Source organism: Condylura cristata, unplaced genomic scaffold (genome assembly GCF_000260355.1).
Source record: "Condylura cristata isolate star-nosed mole 26May11 unplaced genomic scaffold, ConCri1.0 scaffold00027, whole genome shotgun sequence".
NCBI classification, from domain to species: Eukaryota; Metazoa; Chordata; class Mammalia; order Eulipotyphla; family Talpidae; genus Condylura; species Condylura cristata.
The window spans coordinates 4,553,575-4,575,453 of record NW_004567128.1 but is presented as its reverse complement, the minus strand read 5'-3'; the positions used below and the strand labels follow the sequence as shown (position 1 = coordinate 4,575,453).

Here is a 21,879-nt window from a genome sequence, read left to right as displayed (position 1 = left end):
ACACACACACACACACACACACACACACACACACACACACACACACACACCCTCATTCTTCCCTCCTCAGACATCCTCAACTCCGCTTAGGTCCCGCCCTGCCACTGTGCCAGGATCCCAGTGCCAATAGCTATGGCATATGGTCAGCCTCTCCTCCTCAAATGGCCCTTGCTATGGTTTCGCATAATGCTCAAATTTCTCCTATTAAAAATCCCACCTCTTCATCAGCCCCATATTCTTCCTTCTAAGTATAACTTGAGGCCTTTCCTAACAAGTCAAATCTCCGGAACAGCCTTACCGCCCCCATTTCTTCAACATCTTGATTCTCTCTCATGTGCAGCTCCTGCCGACTGAAAATGCTCCCTGGGAAGTGACCTCTGTGATATCACCAGCAACCACCAGTGCTCAGACCTCATCATTCGTAACTGGCATGGGAGCACTGGGGTCTTTTCCCTTCGTGAAACATGTTCTTCTGCTGGGCTAAGATGTCACAGATAACTGGTTTCTCTCCTGATTCCCTATAGTCTTCTAACTTTTACTGGTTCTTCCTGGGACAACTGAAATAAAGCTCATCTCCATGGCCCACTCAAGTGAATGACTCAAAAATAGGGTGATCTTGTCAAAGGCAAATCAGATTGGGGCTTTCACTGGTTTTAGGGTAGTGAACACGCCTTGCGCCTCTTTGCCCTGCTGGCTCTCTAACTGACTTTCTTACTGTGGGTACTCTCACTTTTGCGTTCCAGTCACATCTGTATTCTTTCAATTGCTTTTTCAAAGATTTCACTCAGCTATAATCACTAGGTTTCCCAGCTTCTCATAAAGTAGGAAAAGTAGCTACTTCCTAGGGTTGTTTTATGAATAAGAGTAAATACTAACTCAACATTACTGTCTTACTTGGTGTCCACAGTCTGTTTTCCACATGGTCCCAAATAACCCTTGCAAGAAAAATAAGCTGGATCAGCTCATGGTCAGCACCAACTAACAGTTCCTTCTTTCCAAAAGCAGAAGGCCTTCTTACAGCAATGATCTGGCTTCCTGCCCCACACTGTTCCTTCTACAGCAGTTATCTCTACTGGAAAGCTCTCTTTCCAGTTTCTCTGGCTTGCATTCTTTCAGGTCCTGGTCAGTTGCTATCAGTTGGTCACCCTCAACTACCTTCAGCTGCGATTCCCCACTCTCAGGGCTATATCACTGTGGGCTGGATATGCTCTTTTGTGGGGCTTTCTCCTGTGTGATGTTTAGTGGTGTCCCTGATCTCTTAACCACCAGACACCCATAACACCTCAACCCTAGACATGACACCCAAAGGTGATTCCAGTCATTGCCAAGTGTGAGGGGAGAAAACACAAAATATCTTCCTTATTCTTTTTTATATCTTTTCAAGGCCTTTATCATTTATCATACCCTGAGATACTTTCACACACATACATGTGTGTGTGTGTGTGTATATATATATATATATATATATATATATATATATATCTGTACACTCAAAGAATTTCTCTAGCTAGAGAACAACGGCTTCCATTTTTATGACTAGGCTCTAGGCTCCCCCTCCCCCCAATAACATTGATGTCTTCCTATGTCAGAACACATTCTACTCTGGACAGCTGCAGAATATTCCTTATACTCTTCCCATGCTTCACTGTTGCCAATTCTGCAGCAGATGTTCCAGTACTCAAGGCAAGCATCACTGCAAGGGGAGCTGCTGGGACACACTGCTGCATCTGTAATTCTGACTGACTCCTCCGGATTCTTGCACTGGTTGCCAGAGAGCTTCTTCTGCTAGCAGCCTCCTCAGGCCACTACAGGTCCCAATCACTGGGTGCACCAGAGCCTCGAGGGGTTCAGGGCCCACACCTGAAGCCTAAACACTTGCAACACCTGCAAAGAAGGAAGGGGTGCTTACCTAGCCTATGCAGGCATCATCTGGTTCTTTACACCCCCTTTGAAAGCCTGCGAGGAAAAAGGATACCTGTGCTCCATCACTTTGTTCCTGGGAACTTCTTTCCAGAATTGAGTCAGTTCTGCTGTGCCTGTGCCAGATGACTGTTCCATTTCCGCAGCCATGATCAGAAACCGGTCTTGGGCAGACACTGTTAAACCTGCATTTCAGGAGGGGAACTTATCATGTGAAAAGGAACTTTATAAAGGGTTCAATGATGTGGTTTACAGCATTTGTTTAGATTACATCAAGGCACGAGAAGAATATGAAATTACCTTAGAATTCTTCTAAAAGCAGATTGAGTTTGGAAATTCAGTTTCAACTCGGGTCAGTTGAAACAATTTTACTCATAAAAAAATGCAAACATTTTAATGCTTCAAAGGGCTATGTGGAATCCTCTGCCTGCCTGGTTTTGTGTGAAGAGACAGACCTAGAGTGAGGTGGAGGCCTTAGCAGCTGATGCTGCTGGTGTCGAGGCTCTGGCCCACCTGTGCTGCCACTGCCCGACCCCAGGTTCCCACCCCCACCCCGCTGTTTGCTTCAAGAGACAACTCACCCCCATGGGGAGACACGACAATATCAACTGATGCACCAGGGTCACAGCTGCTGTTGCTGGGCTTGACTCTGTATTTTTCTGGTGCAGTTGTTCTCACCTGTTTATAAATACAGCAGTCACATATTAACCTTTTTGGCTTTTGTGGCAATGACTGAAAGACCATAAAATATGTAGTTAATGCAGTTTATAAAGCAACCTTGGTGGTTATACATAGATGCCCCTTTCACCATCAAAAGAAAAACCTAAGAATATGCTCTTATGAGGCCACTGTTGCTTGGCCTGTCTCATAAGCCAAGGAAGTAATAGCAGCACAGTGAGACTCACGTTACATTTAACGCTCAGTATCAAGTATGTCAGTATCCGTATATATTCGGCGTAAGTGATACTCTTGAACATGCCATGTGGGGGGCGCTTTCAGCTTTACACTCTTAGTTTTTACTGTTAATACTGACTGAATTATTTATATGTTAAACATTCGACCCTAGCACTAACTTGGACATTAGTCTTTTACTGCACAAAAGACTAGATACATATCCCAAGAAAAATGTTAGATAGACTATACTGAATTGCTGGAAAAAGAAGGTAGTATAACCTACCTCAAAACTAAGTAATTATCGGGATTTCGATTAGAATGTCTAAAATCATTTGCCATGGCAAATTTTCACATAATTATTATCTTGCAGATATTTACCTTAAATGCCACTATATTTTTAGTTACATTTGTCAATACTATTAAAGTTTTCTTCTCTCCAGATTCTGTACTTCCAAAATACAGTTCTTCTGCTGGGCTAAGTGGTGACAAAAATGAAAGATATTTGTAATACTCAGAATAAATGACAGTCTCATCATCAGCTAAAAGAAAAATATTTGGCTAGTATTTTACACTTGTATAGATCGCTTATCAAAACAGCCAAGATTACAAAAACAGTTACTGAATATCATTTGCATTGTCTTAGTTGATTCAATGTAAGCTTTTTAAAAAGTCCTAAGGTTTTCTCCAACATGAAAACAGGAAGGAACAGAAGAGAGAATTGAGATTCTGAATTAATCCTATAACCAGCACTATTTTTACATGCATTTCAACTTTTTAGAACACTATATAATAAAACAAAGGAGCGTATTTTAATGTCAACAGAGACGAGCATAACTTGAAAGATTAGGGGTGTATTTAAGTATGAGTTAAGTTCTTACTCTTTACAGCCATTTTCTAAGTAACAGGGAAGGGGAAAGTGAAGAGAGAAATAAAGTTTGGAGTGAGAATTGCAGGTAGAACTTGCCAAACAAAATATCAGTAAGATTGAGAATGTAAAATTTACGGTTATCAGTGCCGTAATGTCCATGACCAGGAGTGAAAGGACTGATGCCAAGTGTGTTTGGTTTAGCTGCATTAGCTTATTCATGTGTCAGGTGCCTCAGTCAGTACAGAGGGAAGAGCAGGGATTTTGTTTTAGATGAAAAGGCAAATTATTCGGAGAGCCCCTCCAAAAATTCTCTATTCACCTAGAGACTTATTTTAAAATAAATATTCTCCCAAGAGGGCTTTGCTCAGCTTTGGACGAGAGGGTAAATTAGCATAGCTGATGGCTTCCTTTTTGAACCCCCTCTGAGGACAGGAAGGCTATGGATCTCAGAACAGCTCTCAGTAACCAGCACAAAACCCTGAGGAGCTTTGGGGAGACATATATTGGCTGGGTTCCTGAGTAGGATTAGCTTTGCGCCTTTCTCAGGGTTGAGGAGAGGCAGAGAGTGGCAGAGCCCAGAGGACTGCCAGGAAGCTGTCCTGCTCTGGCCAGGTTTTCTCGCAGCTGGCTCTCCCTGGATGCCTGTAGGTAAGGGCTTACGCCCTTCACAGGCCTTCAGCAATGGAACGTGTAACTTCCAACCCAGTAGAGGAAAAGAGAGGGAAGAACCACAGAAAAGTAGAACATGTACAAATCTCTCTCTCTCTCTCACACACACACCAAAACATGTGTAACCAACTAATCTTGTCAGAGAATATGATTTTTTAAAAATGTATTGTACTGTTCAGAAAAGACATCACTAAAACAAGTATGATTTCAAGTAAAAGAATTGCAAATGATGCATTAGGTTTTACTACAGAAAGCTGGAATAGCAGTATTATAGAAGGCTATGTAGATTTACCAACCAAAAACATCAACAGTGACTCAGAGGTATTTACCTAATGATAAAGAGTCCTGATTCTTTTGGGTCAAACAACCCAGAAACAAAAAGAGATGGGCTGAAACTTGGCCTTTAAACCTGTTCTCTGCCAAAATCAATGTTCTTTCTAGTATTCTTAAGGTGTGCAAGTCTAACAGTGTCAGTAAAATAAGTAAAATACATGTTATCCAAATTTATTGTTAACATGTGAATATTAGCTTTTATTACCTGATGGGATGAAATGATAATTCTCAACAGGGTAAATACTAAATGGGTAGCTAAAAGCATTCACCTTGTCTGGAAGCCAAGGTAACTTCAGATAACCCTTAGTTTTGTATTTCATCAGCTTGAGAAACAGTGCAGAGGGTTCTTGAGGTTTGCACGTCCCTCAAGATTAGATACGTTATGACAGCCGGCTGACACAGCCCTGACTATATTACCTGATGTGTAACAAGTGCCCTTTAAACACACTCAGTGGTGTGTTTAACACACTCAGTGGTTTCTTGAAAGTTTTCATTTTGGAATCCACTTTTTCATTTTCTTCTGCTTTGGATGTAGATTCAGTTAGGTTCATCTGAAGACAAAAAAATATGAAGAAAATATAAGAAAATTAAGTTCATATTGATAGTTGGGCAGGTCATTAGGTCAAAAACTAAGTGATACCCTGTTATAACCTTTAACAAGCGTTTGCTTATCTTAGCATAACAAACTTTAACATGAATAGCAGCATGTTTGTGTGCCTAGTATAAATAGGTCACTTGAGAACATATAAATTGGCCCTCTCCTTACGAGTCTTTTAGTTATGTTCTTATCTCTATGTCAAGTTTCCATCACTCAAAAACTAAGTGATTATTAAAAATGAATGCAGATCAAGATAAAGTCATGATTTACTTTTATATAAAGTATTTTAGATAAAAAGCTCCTCTGGCTATACTCTGCAAGTTTTTATACACAATCACAGAACCAGCCTTTCATACTCCGGGGATTATTGGTCTGTTAGTCCCATCTTTCGTTTATTTTTACACAAAAAGATGTGGAATTGTGCCAAATTAAGTTACCACAAATTACATAGTCAGCTAGTGTTTGAATTGGAGCTGGGCCACAACTTTGAGTCAATGTTAATATAGTGTTAAAACTACCTTTTTGGGAAGAGCTGTTTGTTCTTCACTAGACATTGTTTCCAAGGTTTCTTTAGTATCACTTTCTATATCTTCTTTACTTGAAGCTTCATCCTCACTGGCAATAGGTCCATTTTCACACAATGGTGTTTGGAAGTCATCATCCACTAGTGGTGGGTAGTTGTACTTAAAGGGATCCTAAAAGAAAATAATATTGGATGAACCTACTAAGAAATAGGGGGAATAAATAATTCTCTTAGTAAAATTAACATCCATTATCTTTGTCTTAGAAAAAGACTTGAGAGGGAAATATAAAATAAAGGAAGCATTTTGAACCAGAAAGGGAAAGAGCAGTAATGGTGTGGGACAGTTGGCCAACTCTCAGTAGAAGAGCCAACTGTATCTTTAACCTCACTCTAAATACACCAAGATAAATTTCAGATAGATAAAAATTTTACATATAAACGTATTTCTATGTAAATAGAAAGTTCCAAAGAGATCACAGCGCAGGAACACAATACTGATCTAAAAAATATAACACAGAGGCTGAACAGCAGATTAGTTGAAGCATCAGGCACAGTCAGCAAGCTGCAAGACAGCCGTGGAAAGCACTCAGAGACCAGAAACAACAAATAGCAACAAAAAAGGAAAACAAAAAAGATGGCTTAAGAGACTTACGGAAAAACATCAAAAGAAACATTCATATGATGGGGTTCCAGAAGGGAAAAAGAGAAAGGGGCAGAAATCTTAGTTGATTTATTGAGAACTTCTGTAATTTGGGGCAAGAAATAGATACCTAGATCTGGATACCCAAAGAGTTCCACACAAAATAAACCCTGAGGCCCACCAAGACTCAATGTAATTAAAAAGACAAAGTTTAAACAAAAGCGGAAATCTTAAAAGCAGCCAGAGAAAAACAAATCACATACAAGAGAATGCCCATCGACTGACTGTCAGTGTATTCCTCTGCAGAAACCTTACAGGCCAGAAGGGATGGTATTATATATTCAAAATGGAGAGGAACGACAGTTCCAAAAAGAACACTTTTATCTAGCTAGGTTGTCATTCCTAGAGAAATAAATACTAACAAAAGGGAAAGACTAAAATAACTTTTTCTATCCCTAAATCAAACTAATTCTTACTACAACCTAAAAGTTCCACGGGCAGATTATTAGAAATGACAAATCAATTAAATCACTATTTTAACTAAGGATAGCCCTTGAACTATATTATGTTTTTCTAGATTAAAATCTGAAATATAAAGCCTAAGAATAAAACAATAAACCTCATATTAAAATATTGATTTGGATTTTTCTAATTAAGGAAAATAAAAGGATGTACTAAAACTTTTCAACTCATTAGACCATTGGTGCTGGTTGAACATCATTTTAACCAGTACAAAGTAAATAAGGTAGACTGTTATAATCAAATAGTTCAAATATTCCAATCAAGTTAACCCAAAATATACCAAATCCTAAAGTCAAACAACTTATCAAAGTCATTAGCATCATAAGCTTCATTGTTATGTAGTATTAAAGCTTAACACATACCTATACACTCTTGGTTTATTTGTCAGTAGCAAAATAATTTCTAAAAAAAATTGATAGTGTGTATTATCCTTTAAGTTAAAAAGATTATTCAACAGTATACAATTAGAAGCAAACACAAATATATAACTAAATATATAACCTATTCAAAAATAAAAATTTGTTAACTTAAAAATGCAATGCTGCTTGCTATTTTGGGGTATCTATGGTCTTTCTTTGACTGTTATATTTCTTTTCCTTGAGGCTAATGTGTTGTAGTGCATTCTTATTTTAGAAACAAGTTTCAAAGACCATACTTACAGTTCCACCCATGTGGGGAGGCAGGTATTCTACACTGACATAGTCTTGGACTTCATGTTTACTTGTAAACTTCAATAAACTCACTGCTTCTGGGCCAAGCCAGGTTTTCACAATTTTGAAAGCAGCTAAGGAGAAAACAGTCACTTCATTAAACTTTTTAATTCTTTCTCAGTTTCAATTTACTTTATGTGCTAGCAACGCTCTCCTGAAATTAGTTTGGGCTATAATCTGTATCTTTCCAAATCATGATTAGTTAGCATTCTCTAATTCCTGTAGAAATCTATATTGTGATTATCCCTTATGGTTTTCAAATGTTACATGAAGATTCAGGAAGATTAAATTATTCTGACGTTCATTAATAAATTGGGGTATTGGCCTCTGCACAAATCCATTAATGCTCCTCCCATCACTAAGATTTCAGACACTGAATCAAACAGCATTGTGATCCAGGGAATAACTGCACAATAGATTGGAAAGTCTTCTGCCTGATGATTTGCATTAACCCACAATCTGAAAATGGGAAGTTGGGAAGAGAAGGAATTAGCTCTTCTCATTATGGGTATGAGCTGGACCCAGCTCTGTTCTAACCTCAACTGCCACTGCCTTTCCCCCAACTCCTAGTTGTGGGGACCTATCAGAGCCTGCAGGGATAAACGGTTATCAAAGGCAACTGTTTAGGTTTGCAGTCTTGTTCTGTTGTCATGTCATTTCTTATGCTTAATTTTTTAAACCTTGCTTCCATGATGACATTCTAAGCACATCTTAAAGAAAAGAGGAATACTGCATTAAGTTTTCAAAAGCATCAATGGAAAAAATATTAAAGCAGCATGATAAACATAAACTGCACTTTTACTTTAGCTAATTATACTTGACATTTTTTAGCTAACATTTAAACTTTCATTTATTCTAATTAAAAAGGTCTGAATTGACATGCCCTTTTATGGATTAGTAAGGTCCCACTAACTGGTTGTTCGAACTCTTTGTACCTTCCATTCTAGCTTACTGAGTGCTTTTATCATGAAAGAATAATGGATTTTGTCAACTGCTTTTTTTGTGTCTACTGAAATGATAATATGTATTTTCTGTTTAGTCTGTTAACATATTGGACACCACTGACTGAGTTTCATATGTTGAGCTAACTTTGCATTCCTGAGCTAAGTCCCATACGGTATAGTGCTTTTTCATATGCTGTTAATATTTCAGCTAGTATATACTTAGATCCGTAAAGGATACTGGTCTTCAGTTTTCTTCACCTGTGACATTTGGAATTAGGGATCTACTTATCTCATAGAATAAGTTTGGTAGTCTCCCCTTCTCTTCTATTTTTTGAAGAATTTTGGTCAGCAATTCGCATTAATTCCTTATGGTTGGTAGAATTTGCCAGTGAAGCCATTTGTGCCTGGATTTTTCTTTATGAGAAGTTTTTTTTTTTTAATTTTAATTCACTTTCCTTGCTATACCTCTATTCAGATTCTTCTTGAGTCCATTTCAGTAGTTTGTGTCTTCTAGGAATTTGTCCATTTCATCTGGGTTATCTTATCTTGATATACAACAATTGTTTATCAATCCCTTATAACCCTTTTCATTTCTCTATGGTAGGGATAGCTGTTTGTTTTTGAGCTTAGTGAGTTTTTTTTTCCATCAGTTTAGCCAAAGTTTTGTCAATCTGTTGAAATTTTCAAAGAATCAAGTTTTGGATTTGTGTTTTCTACTACTTTCTATGTAACAACTGACTTTGGCAACAAATGAAATGTACATTCTGAAAATATTAAATTCACAATCATGTTAAAATCAGCAAGGGGTTTTTCAATGACTAATTTTTTTTAACCCAAAAATATGAGACTGTTGTAAGAGTTATACAACCAGAAATGTAGAGTGAATTTCAGATTCTGGGGGTAGAATGTTATCCAGTTTGCTAAGGAACAGCCTCTTAAGTGTGTATGCATCAAACACCATATAAACATCTTTAAAAACATCTGGAGAAATATGGCTAAATTGGGAAAGCACAGAAAAAATTAAATTGGACATTTTGTTTTAGGAAAATATACGTATTATGCTCACCATTCATTATCCAAGGCATATCAAAGACCACTATTTTTGCTGAAAGATAAAAAAAAGATTCATTGAATGAGGCTTAGTACCATTATAATACTATCACTTTCACCCAATCTATTAAAAAAAAAAAAAACCCTGGTGATTACAATTTAACAGAAAACTGAACTGATCAATGAAGTTCTAATTCTGAAGTGAGTGATGCTAGAACTGAACAACTTCTCCTGATGCCCCCCCCCGCCCAGGAGGACAGCCTGTGGAAAATTAATAATGCAGTCACTGTTCATTGGCAAACAGTCTGTTCTTTTGTGCAATTAACTGCTTTTGTTGTTTGCAGAAAGCTACAAAATGAAACAGTTAAGTGGGTAAGCAGTCTTTGCATGTGCATGTCATATTAGTGCTGACTTCCGCTGAACTTTAAAGTGACTTCCACATGTCATTTCGGGGTTCAATTATAATCTTCTAAAGATTGTATTGTTAACCTATACTCAAGGTTGCCAACCCCCAATTTTTAATAAGTGACTGTTTAGCAAGCCAAACATTTTTTACTTAATATTATGAACCCCAGGAAGTCAATAATTCTAAAGTATACACACGTATTTGCATACTGAGATGAAGATATTAAACAGCCTTATTAACAGTTGTGAGAAAGAAACCACAAAGGGGATTTTTGATATCCGAGTCATTCTTCTGTTACAGATGAATCGAAATGTAATTTCATTTCCCTCTTAGTAGAGAATTAAAATGATGCCATTAATACAGGACAGGTAAAGTACGTGTAGGAACAAGATACCTGCAAAGAGGTGCTCTGGTGCTTAATAACTCAGCCTGTACCTGCTATGTGCCTAAAAAGGCACGAACTCAAGATTCTGACATGTAACTGTCATAGTTCGTGACAGATTTTAAGCATTATCAATTCCAGATGCTATAAAATTCAGTGTCTGCAAAACAACATGTATTATAATTTATACCTTATCTCTAGCTAATTCAAATGAGTACTGCTTAAAATTTTTACACAGAACCATGAACTTAATAGGTTTCTCAAAATAATCTTGGATTTGTTTTGTAAGATGTTTTAAGTGATTTTTGACAAAGTTCTTTAGATATTTCAGTACACAAGAGGCTGTTTGATTTTCATTTTGTATGTAAGAGAACAAGCTAATAATATGGGATAGTGATTCCCTACTGACCACCCACTGGCAACGTCCAGGAAGACTTGCTGAAACAGGGGACCTGCCAGATCCAGGAATAACCAGGAGAAAATGCAGGTCATTTGAGTTACCAGTCCAGACATTCTAACTAAAACTATTCCATGACTTTATCTGAAGACGTGAGGGCTGGGGCAAGGGGTGGCAGCGACTCTTGACCTCTATCATGTTTTTGTTTCTGATTTCATATTAATATGTGAAAGTGTGCCAAAATAAGATGACTTATGGATTTTGCTTTATTTTGCTTTAGTATCGCATTAATTGTGAGTCCCCCCCCCCCAAAAAAAAAGGTCCTTAAGTGTGGGCCTTCTCTGGGTGTGCCCAGGAGATCTGTTGAGTTTACATTTTCTGATGCCTTCATTCTGTCTTCACTATCAGCCTATTGGGGTACATATATTTGACTGTCATGTTGGCATTTTATTTCCTCAGGAGGAAATCATCATATAAAGTACAGTTTTAAAAAAAAAGTACTTAAGATATAGGAGGTCTTCACTCGAGTAATTAATGGAAGAATCACAATTAAAAACAAACTCTAAATGCTAGCTTCAAATGTAGTGTACTCTAGTCAAGTGTTTTCTTAATGGCCATTTAAAAATAGTAATTAGTACACAGTGTACTCTATCAGGATTGCTCATCAGAGTACTGCTCAGTATTTTTTATGTGTTCTCGCACATAGGAAGTTCCATATAATAAATACTATTTCAAATGAATTTCTCAATTGAAAGATGAGTTAGAATGGGATACTCTTGGGAATAAATGTATACTTTTATGTCTATGTTTGCATGTTACAGGATGCCATATATGCACATATGTGCTATGTGACCTAGCTATAAAGGACGACTATTTGTGAAAAAATTTCCCATGTACCTAATAGGGCATGCTCTTACGAACACACTGAAACTGTTCATCAGAATAGTGTTTCAAGTCAGATAATGCCAAACTAATAACCACCCCTTCAAGTCTGGTAGTAGAACTGAGGTTGCCAAAAGATGAAGGGGAGTGAGAAGACAAAGAACAAAGAGCCACGGAAGCTCAAGGGACAAAGACCGTGTAGTGTGGGTGCTGTGGTGGCAGGTGCAGTGCAGAAACAACAACCAGGAAGGGACCCTTGACCTCCAAGGTCTGTATACTGTAAGCCGGTGCCACCTGCATAACTGAAAAGATATCTTAGGTATGAGAGCTCCACCATGATTAGATGTGGGCTACAGCTTAATGTATTTTTATAAAGGAATAAGTTACTTACAGATGTATTTAGGATAATAAACCTTAAAGCAGTTGATGATAAAGCGTATAAAGTCCATGTCCTAAAATAAAAGATTATACATTTAAATCTTTAAGACATTCCACAAGAAAATTTTAAACTGCAATAGATTATTAATACAAATGAGACAACTGGTTAGATTAAAAAATAAGCTCATCAATATCTAGATTCCCTGAGATTAAGGTGTGAAGTCATTACGCTACTTAGAATAATCAGTGCTACAACAGAGTTATATAAATTGGATGTTTCGTGATAATTTAATATCACTTATGTTATTTCAAAGTAGTTAGAGAGTATTTCAGGCTGCTAAGACAACGTAGCATAATGAAATGAATCTAAGAGCAGTCCCCTTACAGAAATACTAAAAGTCTGTTGGACAACTAAAGAATGACTGAAACAAATACACAGTTTACAACCTGACTACGCAGAATGAGACTGCATACCTACATAAACTGTTTTTTTAAACCTGATTTCTGTACCTCATAATAGTTTCAATAAAATAAACTTTATTAATCCTACCCACAACAGTTAACCTGATCATATTGGTCTGCTACTCATCTGCTTCCATTCTAGCTCCTTTCCCTTATTTAGGGATCTAGAATTAGAATTTGTTAGTTTATATTCAAGTATTGTTCATTGACTCTAATTTGTGGGAAGCTTTATAAACTGAGCTGCTGGTTGGTTCTACTGCATTGACCACAGATGTAAAAGCCTCTTAAATCCGGTTACCAGGGTTACTGTACACATTCCGTGGACCCTGCATTCCGTGGCTACAGGCTGGTTTTCTGATCTACATCAGTCATCTTGTAAAGACTCTGAGGTAAAAGACATAGGCAGGCTAGCTTATGTCCATTCATTGCGAAAAGGTAAGCTGTCCTCCAGAGGAGAGTCTACACTGTCTAAAGCCGCATCTAGCAGCTTATTGCAGTGTCTTTAATTGCAAGAAGCTGAAAGCAAGCGTCCTTAAGTATCACAGGTATTGATTATGGGCTAAATCCTAATATATAATAATACCCTTAGCTAACATATCTATGCCGAGTTTACAAATTTGCAGTTAATTGTCAAAGAAGTATCTTAAATAACAAGTTAAATGAAAATTGTGTTAGCTAGTCTACAGTGTGTGACCCCAAGAGACTCTGCCTAAAGAGTCTGCTGTCTGCTGTTCTTGTTTTCATCTTTTATTTAACTGAATATCCTTGCTCATAAACTCTCACACCGCTGCTTATTCAAGTGCACTGACAGAATTCCACTGGTGTACACATATTAGTGGCTAGTGCTGCTCTGCAGTGTGTTAAGTGTACTAGCATCACCTTGTAAAATGCCCTCAAACTGTTCAAGCACCAGGAGTGGATACAATTCTCCTAATACAGTGGGCTTTAAAGTAGGGCTGAGTCATTGTCAGCGACCCCCATCTCTTTCAGGTAGAGAGAGATGAAAGCTTAGAGCCAAGTTAGTGACCCAGCTCTAACAAATAATTAAAAATCTGCCCTGCAATTCTATATACCTTTATAAGCTGACTTGAGTCCTTTGTGAATCTTGAGATCAAATATAAAGTAATTCAGTAAGAGTTGAGTATTTAAAAGTATTAATGATCTAAATATTTAATGCAAATGAACCAACCTGACTTATAAATTAAAGATAATGAGATAGTACATTAGGTGGGCTGAAAAAAATAAAAAGTCCACGCTGATTCCATGTCCCTATATTTAGTAATAAGAATTATTAACGTTCTCTTTGTATGTTTCTGAGTTAATCATTAGTAACTACCCCAGGATAACAGAATCATGATTTCACTTTATGGAATTTTTTTTTTATCGAGGCAGTATGATTTAAATTTTGGTTATAAAATGATTTTAGTCTATAATCTAAGACTCATGGGCATGGAAAAATCCTGGGCACTACACTCCTAAAATACAGATACATGAAGAGAATGAGAAAAAAAAAATTGTAGACCTGCTTCTCCTAAAACCTCTTATAACAGATCACCCTAGACTGTCTTCTTGTTCTAATGGCAAAGGTTTACTTTTTAGGGGAGTAGGTGTCAGTTTGAAATATCCCACTGACCTTTTATAAAAACTTATTTTTCAGTATCACTACAAAGTTTTAATAAAACCACTTTACAAAACTGTATTAGATACACCATAATTTACCATCTGTTGTGAAGTTTTACATGTTTTCCATTTTTTCACTCATGATACACAGAAAAAAACCATTTTGGTACACAGTGCTCTTTCTGTACTTGGGTTTTTTCCTTTATAATACATCTCCAGAAGGCCGGTACCAGGCAGAGCATGACTACTAACACTTTAAGGTTCTTAATGTAGTTTGCCAAGAGGATTTGCAAAAAGGTTTTCAGCACTGCCCCAGATAGGTCTGTGAATGCCAGTCACTATTACCAGTTAGCCAGGGCTTGAATGTCCAAGAAAGTGGCCCTAATAAATATGCCAGTGGATCTCCATTGCTGCCAAAGGCTTTGTACCAACAGTTACCACTGGGTTTGAGTTACTAGACCCAAATTAGAGCGTGGTAAAATCACTTGGAAAAAACTGGGTTCCAAAGCCAACAAATGAGACATAAAGCAAACCCCAATAAGCCAACAACCCCCACTCCCACCCCACTTCCAAATCACAGAGTGCTATGAGCACAAAACTCCGGTGAGCCCTGTGCAGCTGCAGGACACGGCACGGCTCTCCCACTGTACTGGAAGGTGCTCAGTGCACAGTAGTTACTGCGTGTATTAACCGTGCCAGGCACAGGCTGGGTGCTGCAGGAGATACACTCTGACAGGCCAGTTTGCTGTTAATCACATCTATGCATTACCCTGCCGCCTCCCAGTCTTAGCTCTAAATAAGTCTGTAGATCAGACAAGGAACATGTCTAAGAAATCTATAGTTTCCTTGTCAAATATTGAAGCAAACTTAATTCTCTGCAAATCCCATTCGATATTTGACTTCGCTCGCAGCACAGGAGAAAGAAAGAAATCCCAAGCACAACTTGGTTAGCTCAGTTTTCTAGCACTGTTTGGTCAGAAAGAGGGGAGCAGAGAGGACAGGAGAGGGGGGCACTGTGATGAATATGATTTAGAATGAATGAAAAATGCTTACTATGCTATTTATTCCAGTTTCTGACAAGTCAAACATCACTGTTACGGGTTTCCCATTTTCTCTCTTAGCATAACGCTCCAACCAGAATGCTATAAGCTTCTTTTTGTCCAATATGGTTTTGTGGTCTTTTACATGATACTTCACCCTGATCCAGACTTTAAGCAAAACAAATGATCAAAGTAAGAAAAATGATAAAAATAGGAAAATATTTATGGCATTATATATATATATATATAAATCATTCTTTTCTCTTGACATTTTTCTTCAATTATAATTTGCTTTTCAGATTAAAAACATCTTTTCCTTCTTTTAAATGAGCAATAGTACATACTAGGGACACTTAGAACAAACTTTACCAGTCAATAAAGGTAAAAGAAAATAGAGGGGAACAGGTAATATTTTGTAGTAATAAAAGTACTTTTCATGGTGCCTAGAAAAGAGTCAGCAATTCCGTCAAGCACTGGGGAAAACGTACCGTCCAGAGGACCAGCACGGTCAGAGGCACAATGCAGGCAAGAGCGGGTGTTGTGCGTGCCAGGGGAGCGTGGCTAGCTGCTCCGAGCCATGGCAGCTAAGAGTAGATGTGCTGAGGCGGGGCAGGGCTTGGCTGCAAGGACTCAAGAGTGAAAAGCTAAGGCCTTTTGCGTTTTCTATTTAAAATGTCTGTTGGGCAGCGGCACAGAAGGGAGGTTGAGTCAGCAAAACCTCACAAACTTTGGCCATGGGAGGGTACATAGGGGCTGAACCGGGGCGGTGGCGGGGGGGGGGGAGGTGGCGCGCCAGTGCAAAGGGAGAAGGGCGACAGGACAGCGCAGATATGTCAGAGGAAGAGTGAGTCCCTGCACGCCCGAGTCCAGACAGGGTACAGCTGCTGGGGCCTGGGCATTCAGCTGTGCTGTATCGACGGCAGCGACTGTCAGCCTAGTAGCGCTAGTCAGTGGCGACTGAGGTGTGCGTGTGCCCGGGGCGTGGGGCAGGCATGGGGCCACTGCCGTTTGGGGCAAGCAGCTGAAGCTGCCAGGATACTGAGATCACCCAAGAAGTCTATCAGGTGGAAAGTCAAAATGAAGAGAGGAATGAAGCTGGAAAGCGTATAGAAGGGAGGGTGGTATTAAAGACATGAAAACAGAATATGGAGAAGGAAAGCAGGGGAGGCCATGATGGGGAAAATGCAGTCAGGGTCCACTCAAAACAGGAACAGGTCACATGCCACACAGGGGCAAGCAGGGCACCCACTCAACATGCAGAAAACCGCCCTGCTCAGGATGGGACTCGGATGCTCCTACTCGGGCCCAGCCTTGGTGAATGCCCGAGCTGGGCTTTGGACAAGAGGGAGAAGAAGCATCGGGTCCATGGGGATGATGGTTACTGTTCCTCCTGTGATCATGAAGATTTAGGAAGAAGCTAAGACTGGAAAACTTGAAAACAAAAGTTTAGCAAGGCTTAGACTTAGACTGTCAGAGATTTTCCATAAGAATACTGGGATACATTTTAATACCACGGTCACTTGGAAGACTGACTGGATTACATTGTTTGGGCGCTGTTGCAGGATGCAGCATTTGTGTATACTGCCTAGTTTACAAACATTACTTACAAATACTAAGTTTCTGATGCTTAGTCAAGATGGCGCTAATAGCACTTAATTGTGGGAAATTTCACTGTGTGGTACCTACGAATAGATTCCTGCCTACTTTTTTTTTTTTTTTTAAGATTTATTTATGCATACAGACTGGGGTACAGGCCAGAGATGCAGAGGATGAGAGGATTCCCCAGAGACAGAGCGGGGAGCAGAACAGGCAGATCGACGAAGTCCACTGCTGAGGGGGGCAGTGGGTGGGCCAGGAGAGGTCTGCCGCGCCCTGTGGTCACCTCTGGGGCAGGTGGGAATCGAACTCCTGCGGAAGTGGCTTCAGCTTCTTAGTGCTGTGCTTTAACCCGCTGCGCCACCAGGGAGGGCCAGATTCCTGCCTACTTTTAATCAGTTGGTCAGTATCTCAAAATCTTGAAAAGCCAGTACACAACACAGATTAAATATACTCACACAGCTTGTTGCCTTCCTTGTCATAACCATGCAGATAAATACCACCAATTTCCAATAACCATCTGGGAATGGAGGACTCACTCAGGTCTAAAAATTGATGAAGTTGGATAAGAAGTTTAACAGGGACTATGGTACTGTGATTTAGAAAAAATGTACTTGCCCAGTCATTATCAGGATTCATCATTAGATTCAGATCATCATTAGTATTTCCCTAAAAACTTTCAAAGATGTCTTCATTGTTCCCCAACCCCCTTTCATCCTATCTTTACTCTTTGCCACAGGAACTGAGCAATTATATGTAAGGAAAAAATACTGTTAAGCTTAAAAGCTTATTCTCTACTTATATATAACTTAGAAATATCAGGTTTATATTCCTTTGCTTTATTAATCAATGCTTCATTGTTGAAATTACTATGGCTTTTACATTTCCAATCAAACTATATCTTAAATAGTATCTTGCTGATGGATTCCCTCAAAAAGTATATGTTGGGCTATTTTGTATCAAGTCTCCAGATTCACTTGTCACTCAGGAGTTTATAATCCTCCAGATCAGGAAATCAATCTTTATACATTGTCAAATAAGTTGCTATTCCAGTTTCTTCTTAAGTGTTTAGGAGAGACCTAACAATTAACCTTCCCTAAGAAGAGTTCATTACATTCTTGAAGACTATGTAAATTTCTCCCTAAGATCAAAAACTCCTATTTTGAGGGAAATTTTTAATTAGATGTTGCATTTGAAACTAAGGATGTTGTCTGCCATAGGCAACCTTGGGATATGCTCGACCCTCAGCAGTCCTATAAGGTGCATCTATCAGTACAAGGAACTCTGGGAATAAATAGACCTAAGGTAGCCAACTGAGGAAGGCAGCCAACTGAAGAAAACAGTATCAGTTTATCTCTAGGTCTAGGAGTAAAGCTCTCTTGCTATTGTTGAAAGACACAGAACTAAACAGATTAGGAGACTTAGCTGTGAGAGAAGAAATCTGTGATTCCCCTTCCTGGTGATCTGATTCCTGATGATCTACTTTTAAACGACTTATAAGGCTCTCCTTTCATAGTGTTCTTGGGTCTTTATAAAACATTCTATTCTTGTGTTTATAATGAGTACTAAGGATAACTACATCACTATCCAATAAATGTAAAACAGTAACATTTACGTAGGTGCTAGTAGACTGTCCCTGTTAAATTGAATAGCTTACCGTTGACAGCCATTTCTTTCCTCCACTGAAAACTCTCATCAATCATCTTCATTGTTTCATCTACAGCATTCTGTCGCCAAGATAAATAACTTTCAACCCAGTTATCATCTTGTTGCAGCCTTTCAACATCACGCGGGTCATATTTATCTGGCTTATCTATGGGAAAACAGTAATAAATATCCAAGTCAGATAAATTCTGCAGTGAATAATAACAACAAACACTGATGACAAAGGAGAAGAAAGACCTGGAAGACAAAGTTAAGCTATTTGAAGACAGAGTTGCAGTTCAGATGAAATACAATTTAAAGGATTGATAGAACGTCTAAGTGTGAAAATAAAGTCATCTGTAGATTTACAAAATGAGACCAAAATATTTTGCACAACCATCTTTAAAACTATTACCCCAAATCTGGGAAAATGAATTATGCTATCTTAATCTAACAGCTAAGGAAAAATTAAGAGATTATATGTAAAGAAACAACTTGGTTGTATTTAAAGACACTTGTTTGGAAAGTATCATTTTAAAAAAGTGAACTGAATTTTCTATTAAAACTAAACATATAGGCAGTATTATGATATTTACTATTTTCAGAGCCTGTAGCCAACATTTCTAATAAGTGACTGGAATAACTATTTCCAATAATAACTTCCCATTATCTACTGACCAGGGCTGTGCTGTTCCCGACTTCTGTAGCTGATATTCCTTCTTCCACACTTGTTCTCATTATTTTTTCTGTAACTAAATTTTCTTGTCTCCTCAAAACCTCTGAACACCCTAATCCTACCATTCTGCAGGACACCTTTCAGTGCTGCTGCTCCCAGGTTTTTGCTGAGCCTTACTTCAGGATATCAGAAATAATAGCTGCAAGGGCAGGAAAATATAAAATGCATTCAGAGAATTATCTTCTTTGTGTCTCAATTTCCTTATTAAGCCACTTTAGTATTCTCTTCTGTGACTACACTTGAGCTAAGCCTTTGCTCAAGCACCTAGCACCTCTTCCTGGAATCTTCTGGTGGGCATAGCCCGTTTTCCCCCACAGACACCATAAGAACAGACTGCATGTGTGAAGAATCCAAAAGATGATAGTGGTGCCGCTGAAAAAGCCATCAGGAAAGCATGTTGGCCTGTGCAAGAACTTCTGAAAATCTCTACTCCTCCCCCTCTGTATTTTTCTTGCATCCAGTTAATTGCCAAGTCTTAGAAATTCTATCTCCTTTCCACTTGCTGACTTATTTCAGGATGTCAGAGATAATAACTGCAAAGGCAGGAAAATATAAAATACATTCAGAGAATTATCTTCTTTGTGTCTCAATTTCCTTATCTTTAAGCTGCTTTAGAGACTCAGGCTTGTGTGAGAATCAGATGAAAATGCATATAGGAAAGTACAGGGAAGTTTAAAGCACTATTAAAATATAAGATTAGGCCATAAATCATGCATTTAGAGTATTATCTCAGACATGGCTTTCAATATCTGGGTTCTGTTTACCTAATCTATACAATGACTGACTGTATTCAGGGAACCTTAGGGAAAATGTGTAGTTCTGCTATTCAAAAAGTCATCAGTATTCAAAGTGTAACTTTAATTATAATTGATAAACACGAGTTGAATATAAAAGTTTACATTGTGCAGCATCAAGAGGGCGGCCAGGAGGCCTGTCTCTGAAGAAGCACCATCCAGTTTGGCCAATGGGCAGGTGTCTCACTGGACCAATATTCAGTGTTTTCCTTGAAATTAGAGGCTGACTCCATTTCTGAGAACAGATCTACCAAATACCAAGTCTCAATAACTAAAATAGTGTGTCGTTCACTCTTTCAAAACCCAGAAAATGGTGGCCTATGAAAAATGTCACTAATTCAGCTGCCAACTCAAACACACTTAGCATGCAGCAGTGTTGAATGCATACTTCCTGATTTTTTTTTCACAGAGAACATGAAAAGGACATGTACTCAGGGTTCTAAACCAAAACCGGCTTCTTTTAAACCAAAAGTGCTGACAGTGCAGACTACAGAGCCCACGGGCCTTGCCGGGCACCCCAGTCAGCACTTTTACCCACCCTCCCCTACGCAAGTACGCAGTAATAAAGACAATGGTTCAGGGCTACTCTAAAAATATGCTTTTACCCTACGGGCTCCTGAAAAGAGTCTTGGACATACCCAAGGGTTCCAGACTAAATTCTGGACCCACTTACTTATTAGAACAAGATGTCGCAAGTGGTAAGAATTCATAACAATTAGCCATAATAAGAAAAATCAAACATTGTCGTTGTCATTACACTAACTCTGCTGGCATTACTATAATAGCAAGGCCACTATAAACAAGATGGTGCCCATTAATAAGAAATATAAAGCTGACTGCTTTTGGATAGCTTTTTTAGGGATATGGATCTTTGAAGTTGGAAGTCTCCATTCTTTAAAAAGTAATTATTAATGAGCATATACTTACATATAAAATGCTTGTTATTAACATTTATAATAGACAGAGAAATGAAAACGGGTAAAACACAAGACAAGGGAGAGGTTTGTGTCTGGGTGTGTGAGGGTGGAGGAAGAGAGGCAGGGAAAAGTAGAGGCAGAGAGGAGAGAAAATAGGGGACAGATGAGAGGGCTGAAGGGAGACTGGGAGACAGAATGAGAAACAGTCAGGAAAGCTTGGCCTGGGGCCACAGGCCAAGTGTAGAAATAATTGTGTATGACAACATAATCTGCTGCAGTCAAATACATCTCCCAGACAACTGACCCTTCAGTATTTGGGGGTATTCAGAAAGCCAGTGCTTTGGCAAATCTAGATGACACAGGAAGAAGACAGATATCCTCCCAAAGATACCAAAACATGGGTGTGTGTGCACAGCCGCCTGACTGAGCAAGGACAGAAACCTTTTTGAAAGGCTGCTCTTAGTGATTAAAACAAAGAGGGGAAGAAATTAACTTATAGTTTTGTAATATTGTATCCTTATTCCTTTCATCTGTGTAGCACTGAAAACTGTACCACAGATCAGCATTCATATTAACTGGTGGTGTTTTTAGGTTCTCACCCCCTGTATTTCCTCACTATAGCTCAGAATTCATTTTGGCCACTCCGTTTTTTTTTTTTTTTAAACAAACTTTTAAAAAAATATATGCATACAGAACTGGGGTACAGGCCAGAGGTGCAGGGGTGGAGAGAGGATTCACCAAAGACAGAGTGGGGAGCAGAACAGGCTGACTGAGAAGTACACTGCAGAGGGGAGCAGCGGGCGGGTCAAGAGACGTCTGCTGCGCCATGTGGGTCACTTCCCAGGCGGGGATCGAACTCATGCTGAAGTGGCTTTAGCTTCTTCTTCTAGTGCCGTGCTGTAACCCGCTGTGCCACCAGGGAGGTTGGCCACTCTGTTTTTTTTTTTTTTTTTT

At 38.8% G+C, this 21,879-nt stretch overlaps 1 protein-coding gene across 4 annotated transcripts in view; it reads right to left on the bottom strand.

Annotated features, from left to right (window-relative positions):
* Positions 1–21,879, bottom strand: part of MOSPD2 (motile sperm domain containing 2) — a 38,718-nt gene that overhangs the window by 4,938 nt on the left and 11,901 nt on the right. For all 4 annotated transcript variants that reach the window (XM_012730381.1, XM_012730382.1, XM_004689867.2 and 1 more), the window contains exons 3-13: positions 18,492–18,647; positions 17,293–17,379; positions 15,252–15,406; positions 12,130–12,190; positions 9,688–9,726; positions 7,627–7,751; positions 5,801–5,977; positions 5,102–5,235; positions 3,193–3,289; positions 2,502–2,598; positions 1,976–2,105 (exon numbers count right to left, since the gene is read on the bottom strand). In XM_012730381.1, the coding sequence (XP_012585835.1) occupies positions 1,976–2,105; positions 2,502–2,598; positions 3,193–3,289; positions 5,102–5,235; positions 5,801–5,977; positions 7,627–7,751; positions 9,688–9,726; positions 12,130–12,190; positions 15,252–15,406; positions 17,293–17,379; positions 18,492–18,647 (1,258 nt within the window). The remainder of the gene's footprint in view (positions 1–1,975; positions 2,106–2,501; positions 2,599–3,192; positions 3,290–5,101; positions 5,236–5,800; positions 5,978–7,626; positions 7,752–9,687; positions 9,727–12,129; positions 12,191–15,251; positions 15,407–17,292; positions 17,380–18,491; positions 18,648–21,879) is intronic.